This window comes from Quercus lobata, chromosome 1, assembly GCF_001633185.2.
Source record: "Quercus lobata isolate SW786 chromosome 1, ValleyOak3.0 Primary Assembly, whole genome shotgun sequence".
Classification (NCBI taxonomy): Eukaryota; Viridiplantae; Streptophyta; class Magnoliopsida; order Fagales; family Fagaceae; genus Quercus; species Quercus lobata.
Window position 1 is genome coordinate 27,131,284 of NC_044904.1, and position 11,650 is coordinate 27,142,933.

General features: G+C 31.3%; 1 protein-coding gene across 1 annotated transcript; it reads left to right on the forward strand.

Moving 5' to 3' along the window:
- The first annotated feature begins 5,833 nt into the window (after positions 1-5,833).
- On the forward strand, positions 5,834-9,105 carry LOC115992118 (acyl-coenzyme A thioesterase 13-like). Its single transcript, XM_031116222.1, has 3 exons — positions 5,834-6,111; positions 8,063-8,203; positions 8,835-9,105. Exons 1-3 carry the CDS (start codon positions 5,920-5,922, stop codon positions 8,976-8,978), a joined length of 477 nt encoding a protein of 158 aa, XP_030972082.1. The 5' UTR covers positions 5,834-5,919; the 3' UTR covers positions 8,979-9,105.
- Positions 9,106-11,650: the final 2,545 nt, after the last annotated feature.

The following is an 11,650-nucleotide window of genomic DNA, read 5'->3' on the forward strand; positions in this document are numbered from 1 at the left end:
CCATCACAAATTTTAAGGGTATAATGCAAATTACACCCTCTAAATTAAAATCACCACCATGCACTTTTCTTTATTTTGTGCACCAATGACTGCCACTAGAACTTGAAAATTTGCCCTTTGCACTTGTTCTTGTATCTTTACAAATGTAATCCCTCTGTGGCGCTGCTTGTCATGCGGTTAATTGAAAACTTAGTAAATTGTTTTCAACCAAAAAAAAAAAAAAAAACTTAGTAAATTTAACTATGCCAACACCCCTATAGTCATTCTCTTCTTTCTTCCTCAATGGGAGAAGCCTCTCTCTCTCTCTCTCTCTCTCTCTCTCTCCTCTCTCTATATATATAATATATATATATGTATATATTAAGAGGATTCAAAAAGTTAGTTATTGTTTTTTTTTTTTTTCTATCAAAAATACCCCTAAATTAATTAACCAACAACTTAAAAATGAGGTTAAAGTAGTAAATTGGAAAAAGAAAGTAAGTTATTGCTTTTTTTTACTGTAAAAAATATTCCTACCTAAGACTTAAAAATGGAGTTAAAATAGTAAATTGACAAAAAATAATAAATTCCTATTTCTACGTTGAAATGTCTTCATACTTCTAATAAACTTCTACTTTTACGTTGATTTAAATTTTTACTTCTACTCACTAACTTCTTACAAAATAGGATTACTCTTTTGTTAGTTTTAAAACTCCTCCAATCTACAAAACTCACCCCACGTATTCTTTTTTTTTTTTTTTTTTACTTTATCATGATGTAATTTTTTCTTTTGTCCTCTCTTTTTTTCAACTTTTTTTTTTTATAAAAAAATTCATTAAACCCTTAGTTTTATTTTATTTTATTTTATTTTATTTTTTTTGTGATTGGAAAAAGTAGAAATCTCAAATTATAATAAATGCAAAGTATTAATCTTTACCCAAAAAATAGAAGAGCCTCTAAGTATGTGTGTAAGCGCGTGCTCAGAGTCAGAGACTAGTATATATATATATATATATATATATATATATAGGGTTGGGTTCAAGTTACACCTGTTGTAACTCTAAGCAATGTTACATCATCCAATAACTTATTATTGGATTCATATTTTGAAAATCCAACTGTTGAATTACATATTTTATATGTTCTTATCATGCATGTCAATTTTCATGCCAATCAAATGTAATTTACCATTCGATTCATAAACTCATCTTTTATGTATTATTTTAAACTACAAAAACTTGAATTTAAACAATTGATTGATGACATGACTATCAATCTTTGATCACCTTGAAATTTTGCAAGCATGGAGAATATATGAAAATAATGTAATCTAACGGTAGATATGTCAAAATTCATATCCAATTAAGAAATATTGAGTGGTGTAACATTGCATAAAGTTACACCAGATGTAACTTGAACTTAACCCATATACAATCAAATACATTTGACTTTTGGTTGACCTTATAATATGGTACTACATAAGTTTTTAAAGTCTTTCAAATTTCTTACATGTCATTATTCTAACATATTTTTAATTAAACTGAAATTTTATTTTATATTTGAACTCTCCATTAGAATCTTAGTATATTATATTTTCTTCAAATAGTAAAATATATAGTTACATATACAAACACAATCATAATAAATTCTTAGTGCTAGAATATTTGATTCCATATATAGCAATAGAGGGATTACATTTGTAAAGATACAAGAACAACCTATTTGGATTGCAGGGGTTGCAAAAGACTAGTTGTGTTTTATCGATTCAATTGCATAAATGGTCCAGCTAAACAACCAAATTGGTTTAGGTATTGATTTATTGGTATGAAATGTTGGACTAAGCCTGGTTTATAACTATTGTCTCAACTCTCAAGCTTCTTAGACTATCAGAAAATAGAAATTAGACCTACAAATTAGGATGTCATGAAGTGAGTCCAAATTTTCTGTACCATTTTTCTTGCTCCACTTTATGTGGTACAAATAAAAATATGACACATGTCGACCTATTTAATTAAACGTTAAATTTATGTGAATTTCACCACCACCACCACCCACCCTTACTAGTGTCAATTTCATTGACACCATCAACACCTCCAATCATGGCCAACCATCATTGCCAAACCCTATGGTATATGGAATGGCAAGAGACAACATAATTGACTAGAGAAGAGAGCTGAGGAATGATTTTAATCTTACTGCAAATAAGAAAATGTATAAATTTATTAAATAGTTGGACAAGTGTTATGTTTTCATTTGTAGAGTATAAAATAGAGTAAGATGAGTATTACAGAAAATTTGGATACATAATGAAGCATTCTATATTAATAATTTTAGTATCGAAATATGCAGCAACCAGGTTGGCTTAAGATTAGGGGTGGCAAATGGGCGGGTTGGGTCATAAATGGGTTTTGTGTGTAATTACTAATTACCCATTTATCTACTTATGACCCATTTATATATAAATTAATTATCCATTATCAACCCAACCCATTTAATTAGTAACCCACCCATTTAACCTAATATGACCCAAATACCTCTAAAACTACTTGAATACCCTCTTGACCTCCAAAATTACCAAATACCCCTACACTTCCAAAATTACCAATATACCCTTGGACATCCAAAATTATCCTCAAAATCTCTAAAATGAGCAAAATATCTCCAAAATCTTAAAAATGAGCAAAATACCTCATGAAACCTCTAAAATGACCAAAATACCTTGATATCTCTAAAATTACCAAATATGCTCAAAAACTACTAAATTGACCAAAATATCTCTAAAATCTCTAAAAGGAGCAAAATCCATGGAACCTCCAAAATGACTGAAATACCCCCCGAAACCCATAAAATTATCAAAATACCCCCTAAACCTAAAAAATGACCGAAATACCCTACCTAAAAAATGACTGAAATACCATTGAAACTTACAAAATGACCAGAATACCCTCAAAACCTTTAAAATAACCAAAATACCCCCAAAACTTTATAAAAAAAATGACTGAAATACCCACGAAATCTAAAAATTACCAAAATATCTCATAAACCTAAAAGATGACCAAAATACCCCCTAAACCTAAAAAATGACCGAAATACCCCCGAAACCTGTAAAATTACCAAAATACCCCATAAACTTAGAAAATAACTAAAATACCCTAAAACTTAGAAAATGACTGAAATGCCCCTGAAACCTATAAAATGACTAGAATACCCTCAAAACCTTTAAAATGACCAAAGAACCCCCAAAAGATAAAAAAATTATCGAAATACCCCCGAAACCTAAAAATTACCCAAATACCTCCTAAACCTAAATAATGACCGAAATACCTTTGAAACCAAAAAATTACCAAAATACCCCCATAAACCTAAAAAATGACAAAAAATACCCCCATAAACCTAAAAAATGACAAAAAATACCCCCCCTAAACCTAAAAAATGAATGAAATACTCCCAAAATCTAAAAATTACCAAAATACCACTGAAATCTAAAAGATGACCAAAATACCTCCAAAACCTAAAAAATTACCAAATTACCCCATAACCTAAAAAATGACTAAAATACCCCCGAAACCTATAAAATTATCACAATGCCCCCTAAACCTAAAATATGAACAAAATATCCCCAAAACCTAAAAATGATCAAAATACCCCTAAAACCTAAAAATGACCTAAATAGAGGTTTGGGGTATTTTGGATGTTTCGAGGATATTTTTGATAAATTAAAGTTTCCAAGAGTATTTCAGTCATTTTATAGGTTTCTAAGGAATTTCGGTAATTTTTTAGGTTTTAGGGTTATTTTGGTCATTTTTTAGATTCTAAGGTTATTTCTGCCATTTTTAGATTTTTGGGCTATTTCGGAAAATTTTTTGGTTTCAAAGGTATTTTGGTAATTTTTAGATTTTTGGGCTATTTCAATAGATTTCTAGATTTCAAAGGTATTTTGAATTTTTTTTTAAATTTTGGGGATATTTTGGTAATTTTATAAGTTTAGGTGGTATTTTGGTAATTTTTAGGTTTTGGGGGGGGGTATTTTGGTCATTTTTTAGGTTTCGGGAGTATTTCAGTCATTTTATAGGTTTTGGGGGTATTCCGATCATTTTTTAGGTTTAGGGGGTATTTTGGTAATTTTTAGGTTTCGGAGGTATTTTGGTCATTTTTAAGGTTTAGGAGCTTTTTGACCATTTTTTAGGTTTAGGGGGTATTTTGATAATTTTTAGGTTTAAGGGGTATTTTATTGATTTTTTAGGTTTGGGGGTATTTTGGTCATTTTTAGTTTTTTTTTGGGTATTTTGGTCATTTTATAGGTTTTGGGGGTATTTTGATAATTTTAAGTTTTCTGGGGTATTTTGGTCATTTTATAGGTTTTGGAGGTATTCCGGTCATCTTTTAGGTTTAGGGGATATTTTGGTAATTTTAGGTTTTTAGGGTATTTTGGTCATTTATTAGGTTTTGGGAGTGTTTCGGTCATTTTTTAGGTATTTTGGTCATCTTTTAGATTTGGGAGTTTTTCGGCCATTTTTTTAGGTTTAGGGGGTATTTTGGTAATTTTTAGGTTTGGGGGGTATTTTGGTCATTTTTAAGGTTTAGGGGTATTTTGGTCATTTTTTAGTTGTTGGGGGTATTTCAATAATTTTTTAGGTTTTGGGGGTATTTTGGTAATTTTAAGGTTTCAGGGGTATTTTGGTCATTTTATAGATTTCGGAGGTATTCTAGTCATCTTTTAGGTTTATGGGATATTTTGGTAATTTAGGTTTTCAGGGTATTTTGGTCATTTATTAGATTTCGGGAGTGTTTTGGTCATTTTTTAGGTTTCAGGGATATTTTGGTAATTTTAAAGTTTTAAGGTATTTTGATTATTTTATAGGTTTTAGGGGGTATTTCGGTCATTTTTTAGGTTAAGGGGGTATTTTGGTAATTTTAATGTTTCAGGAGTATTTTGGTCATTTTTTAAGTTTTGGGGGTATTTTGGTAATTTTAAGGTTTCAAAGGTATTTTGGTTATTTTTAAGTTTCATGGGGGTATTTTGGTTTTAAGTTTTGGGGTTATTTCGGTCATTTTCTAGAAATTTAGATTTTATGATGTTTATTTAAATTTTAGATGAGTTTTAGTGGGTTTGTCCATTACGACTCATATAATTAAATAACCTAATGGATCTTTACCCATTTAACCTAAATATTTAAATAGATTTGGTTATGACTTATCAAAATTAGATGAGTAATAGGTGGGGTTTATAGAGATAGATAGAAATTGCTACTCCTACTTGAGGTATGACTAGAGGAATTAATAAATAACTTAGACTTCAAGTCTAGGAGTTGTAGGTCCATTCATGTTAAGTAATTGGTGGTACTGGTAAGAGTCACAGAACCTCATTATTTATCTGTCAAGTAACAGTGATATATCAATTTCTTCTTGTTTTGCTATAACTTTTGACTAATTTTAGCAACACATTTTAATTATTTTACTTGATAATTATTTTACTTGATAGATTGTAACTAGTTATGCGTAAATTTTACATAAATTTATCATTTTTTTCTTAAATTTGGACAAATTAAAATTTTAGTTTATTTTTATTACTTTTTATAAGTTTTACTATATTTTTTTTATTTTATACTATTTACGAGTTTCAAACTACTATTCAACTGATTTTTATATTTACCTATCAAAATTTAGTAAAAAAAATTTCAATTTCAGCCGTCAACAAAATTGGACACGTTGAGACCATAAAGGCAAGAAAAAGATTTTTCACGTTAGTGACCCGCGTGATCAGAAAGTCTACGGAGACAAAAACAAAAGAACTGTCGAATTTTGTGTATCATTGCTGGGACCCCAATTCCCTTATATATTCTAATTGCGGTGTTCCAATGAGAAGTCTAGGAAATGAAAAAGAGAGCTTGGAATTGGAAACCCAGAAAACAAAACAAAACAAAAACCAAATAAATTAAGATGGAGAAGGCTAAGGAGTTTCTAAAACTGAGTTCGGAAGAATCGGAGAGCGTGTCGCGACTCACCATCCATCCTCACCAAGTCGGCCAGGAATTCAGTTTCTACGAGGACTTTGCCCTCAGAGGCATCCGGGTTGACCGGGTCGAACCCGGCTTCGTGGCCTGTACTTTCAGGGTCCCTCCTCGCCTCACTGTAAGATATCATATCTCTCAACTCAACTCACTTTGCTGAACCGCTTTCATTCTACATTTTTTGCTTTTATTTAAATAATCAGTTTTTTCTCAAAAAAAAAAAAAATCAATTTGTTTCTTTTTTTGCTAACCAAATAATCAGTTTATTATGTTAGACAAAGTTGCTAAAAAATATAGTTTTTAACCCCTCAAAATTTGGGCCCAATTTCACATAGAGGCTGTAAATGACTAAATTCTACTTCTTTTACTGATTTTTATTTTGTGAAAATTTACTTTACGGGTAACAAATTAAAGCATATAGTTTCAAAATGAACAATTTAAATTGGGAGTAAAAAAAAAAAAAAAAGAAGTAACAAATATATTGACCCATCAACCTTTATTAAAACCCACATAAGTTTAGAGCCAAACTTTTTCCAAACATAATGATGTTCTACTTAATTTGTTACTTATATTTGTTTTTTTGTTTTTTTTTTTTTAACAATTAGGAATTGTTTAGTTATACCTTATAAACTATAGGCTTTCAAATGTTTTGTTTTTGTTTAATTATTATTTTGATCCCTAATGTTTTTGTTATGTGTCAAAATGGTCCCTAATATTTCAAATGTGTGATATTTTTAGTCCATAACATTTTGGTATTATTTCAAAATGATCCATATCATTAGGTGGGGATGATAAAAGCTAACGTGATAAACAATAATATCCATGTCATTTTTTTTTTTTTTTGTTCTAGTTGATACCAAATGGGGATCCATACTGAAGTTCCTAAAGCTTTTGCTTTCTTGAATTTTACCATTGTGAATTTTTACCCAGCCACATATATCAAATATGAATTTGATTTATAGTTGATATTTTAAGTACTTGTTATTCTTTGGAGCCATTTCAAATTTTGGCTTTCCCTATTGTTGATTTTGACCTTCATTTCTTGGATAGAGAAAGTTTGGCTCCAACTACCAATGAGAAGTAGACATTACTTATTGTCATATGTGTCCATGACTCACTTAACCCAACTAATCAAGTGTGTTGTTTGCATTACATAAGATAGAATACATATTATTTTCCTATTGGTGGTTGAAGCCAAACCTTTTTCTTGGACTACTTTTTTTAACACTTTGTTTTTTATAATTACTAGTTGGTAACATGTGTAATACATTGAAAAGTTTAACATGATATGATTTTTTTTTTTTTGGTCTAAATATGAATTTGATAATTGTGTTAATTATTAATAGACATTTATTATGATTTTATTTATGCATGAAACTATATATTCTAGAATTATGCACATATTATTATTGTCTTTGTATATGAAATTATATAGTCTATTATTTAAAGAAAACATGATGTAGCAAGATTCTAACAGAGAGTTTGAATATAGATTATAGATGTTACAAAAAAAACCATTGGATGAGCAATTTCTTCTTTCCTCTATTAATTGTTACTCGACAAGATAAATCGATACAAAGAGAGGGAAAGAAATGAAACTAAGGTCTTAGGATGGAAGAAATTTAAAGTGTTGTTTTGTGGTCTTGATGGAGCTAGGATTAGGGATTTGAGATCCTAATTTCAGTGAGTTATTTTAAATAGGTTTTCATTTTCTAAAAATATATATATATATATATATATATAAATGCCACATGTCATTTGATGTTTTATTATTATTATTATTATTTTATTTTAAAAATTAAGACCACATGACATTCCATGTTGAATCAAAATTAATATTACTATTAGTCACGTCAATATATTTCTTCTACAATTTAACAGTTGAGGTTAGTTTGACATAATACCACAAGCTTAGGGACTAAACATTTACTAAACTCATATGCTAGAGACTAAAATGGTAATTAAACATTTTTTTTACCCTTTTAAATGATCAGAATCAATAAAAAATTTCTCAAAAAAAAAAAAAATCAATAAAAAATGGAAAAAAATTTATATGGGATTGGTATTTGCAGGATAGGACCGGAAAGTTGGCTTCAGGTGCAATTGCAAATATTGTAGATATAGCTGGCGGTTGTGTAGTTCATGTAGAGGGTCTCCCCTTTAATGTTTCAGTGGACATATCGATCTCATTTCTTTCAACTGCGAGGCCTGATGTAAGCTAGCCTTCATTTTAAAACATCTTCAAGTGTTTAACATGTATTTGGTTGATTTATATGTCTTTTAATTAGACTGTACATGTGTTGTCATAAAACAATCTCTAGCTTTATTACAATTTGATGAACAATCGGGAGAGAACCAGACAATAACAATGTTAATGAGCCAACATATACATTGCCTCAAATATGCATTTAAACATGGAAATGGCTTGTATCCAGTGCATCAGTTTACTAAACACACTAAGATACGTACCCGTGTCCAAAATTGAACATTTTAAGATATGGAAACATGTCCAAAATTGGACACGTGACCATATCCTAACATGTCAAGTGTACTGATGCACTAGACACAATCTCAACCTTTAAGCATGTTCTTAAAAATTAAAATTTTGGTTTAGAATATGGTTCCTAGGTGCTGACATTCAATTCTCAAGTATTCTACCTTTGAAAATGAAGGACAAATTGAATAATTTGGCAATCCTATTGGCTTTTCTACTGTTGGAACTTGGAAGAGAAAAAACTCAAAAAAGTAAAATAATAAGGCTTTAAGTTCACATTGAGAGCATTTTCGCAGCCTTTGGCTTGAGATTTTCTTTTGCAATTGATCTCCCTATATGGCGAATTGCAGGATGAGTTAGAAATTACCTCAAGGGCTTTAGGACAGAGAGGTGGTTACTTCGGAACAGTCGTTGTTATAAGGAACAAAACTACAGGGGAGATTATTGCTGAAGGACGGCATTCATTGTTTGGTAAACATTACAGCAAACTCTAAGCTCTGGATCCATTTCACATCAGTGTTATGAATGTTGACAAATGTGTTAGCGTTTTTTTATGTCGTGGGCTAACATAGTCATTGTTTTATTTTTTTAATAAAACATGGATTAGTTGAAGTGTATTTTAGTGACACAATAATAGATAGCGATCACCACATTGTTAATATTGGATCTTTTTAGTGCACCTAGTATGAATTTTTATTTAATTATAGACAACCTTTAATTTGATGAGTTTGCAATTTTAGTTCTCATATTAAAAACGGCCCAATCTTTTACTTGCTAAAGGTTTGGCCCATTCAAAACCACCATTAAAACCAAGACACTCTAATACTCTCTCACCATATGGCTTATATATACACCATTTTTTGGTCTCAGTGTGACCCGAATGTGTGTGGCAATTGGCTGTTTTGGCCGAACATGGAGAGAGAGGGTTGCAAGGGAATAGGTGTAACTAATTTTCCTCTCACACACAGTCCATTCTCAGTGTTACTGGAACTTGTGGACTTCTCTCTTATTCTAGTTTCTAATCAGGTGTGTAATGCTGTATCTACTCCTTTTTTTTGTTACAAATCTGTGCTACTCTGACTTAACTCCAAGGGAAAAGCCCAAGAGGTAAACCCAATCAAGGAGTGTGCTCGGCCCAAGGTATGATTGCAGATGGAACGTCAGACTAACCAATAGAAATCAATTAGATTCACAACCGTGGAAATCTGGGATGGGAACCCTCCAAAGATCATAACTGAGGTAACGCCCTTGAACCTTCTTCCTGAGGTCATCAAGATACCTTGGATAACAGCTCTTTTCCTCAAATATGATCATCCTCCTTCCACCTTTCTCCCGAGGGACACGGCAAAAAAAATGCGGAACCTAATGAAACAGTCACCTCGGCATTAATGAGACCCTTTACCTAATGTCAGCCACATTGAATGCTGAATGACTTGCCTAAACAATGGAAGCCCCCCAAAAGTCTTCTTTCATAATCAAGAAATGGCATAATAGAATCTTGATGGGACAAGTATTCCCCAAATCTAGCTAAGAGCCAGACAACTAGAGGATGAGAGAAAGTGACAATAAAAGGAGGAGAGCAACAAGGGAGGTGGTCCAAAAAGAAAAAGAGAGAGTTCAAACCGGAATTAGAGAGTGTTAAGAGAGATTTTCTTCTAAGTTTTTACCCTTTGAATCCTTCTCATGTATCTCGGGAACATTGTTCTTTCATATATGAAAGATTGATTTAGTCTACATCTATCTTTATCTTACTGTTTGATCTTTCCATTGTGGATTTTTTCTCATCTTTTAGAAATTAGTTGTATATATCAATTACTTCCATCACAGTTCCCTTTTTGGGTGTTTTTGACCCCTACACTAGTGATTCTAGAGAGTTTAAAGATTCTTTTATCCACTTTGGTTTTGTAGATTTTTGATGAAGTTATTCTATCAACATGTGCAAATCAAAATTTATAGAGAGCAGTAAATATACTTAGTGTTATTGAATGTGTGATTGATGTAGTATATGATTGTTAATTATCACATTGAGTAATACTAGAAACACAACTTTCACCACAACTTTTGCCACAATTTGCTCACGTGGCAAGTCGTAAGTGGTAGAGTAGTGAATCCTCCACTTTTACTTCACCACTCACAACTTATCACCTAAGCCACTATGTTTGGACTATAAATTTATGCTGGCCTTATGACATGAAAAAGAGATACCCAATGCCCCAATGTTGGATCTTGTGATTCATTGACAGCAAAGTGTGAGTGAGAAGAATAAGACACCATAGGTGGACTGTTGCTCACGCAAACACTAAAACCCCTTTGTCATGTTCATTGAAATGCACTTCGACTTCGATCCCAACCATGTGCTGCAATGCTTCACTGCATCTCATACTAAGCAAGCTTGTATTGAACAAAAAAAAAAAAAAAAAATAGAAAAATACTTACGAATATAGTTTCACATTCAACTGCAGAGGATTCAAAAAGAGAACAGCTGTAATTTTCAAAGTTTAGAAATGTCAAAAGTAACTAATAGTTTATTAAGAATCTTGTAGCTTAATTAGCATGTTTTGATGTTTCTAACAGAGAAGTCCAAAGCTCATATCCCTCTTTTCTTTTCGGTATCTTAGAACTTAAATTTTAGTCAGATAAGTGTATAGAAGATTTTCAAGGACAAGATTATGAAAACTCACCAGTACGAAAATTGGTGTTAAGGACAAGCACATATACAAAACTCAATACTCATATAAAGAAAATTTGGTGAGATGTCTATGTTGTTATGATTTGACGTGCCTATTCGGGGGGGGGGGCGGGGGGAATGAATTTGCTGAGGTAAAAGTTCAGTGGTTGGCCCACAAAGGACTAAGTCCAAATTGATGTGCATCCCAACTACAAAACCATCTCTCCCAGTCCCACAGTGAAAACAAGAAACTGCGGTATCTGGCCCATTGACCTCTTCACCTGGATTTGACGCAGTTTTAATCATGTTTTTTTTTTTTTTGGTAAGAGTTCTAATCATGTTTTGAACTTTTGAGAGTATAATTTTTTTTTTCTAAAAGATTAAGTTACATTTTTGTCACTCAAATATTACATCTATACCATTCTAGTCCCTTAATTTTAAAAGTTTTAATCCGACCAATTCATTAATTTTAAAAATGAAAATAATTTTATTCGTAAG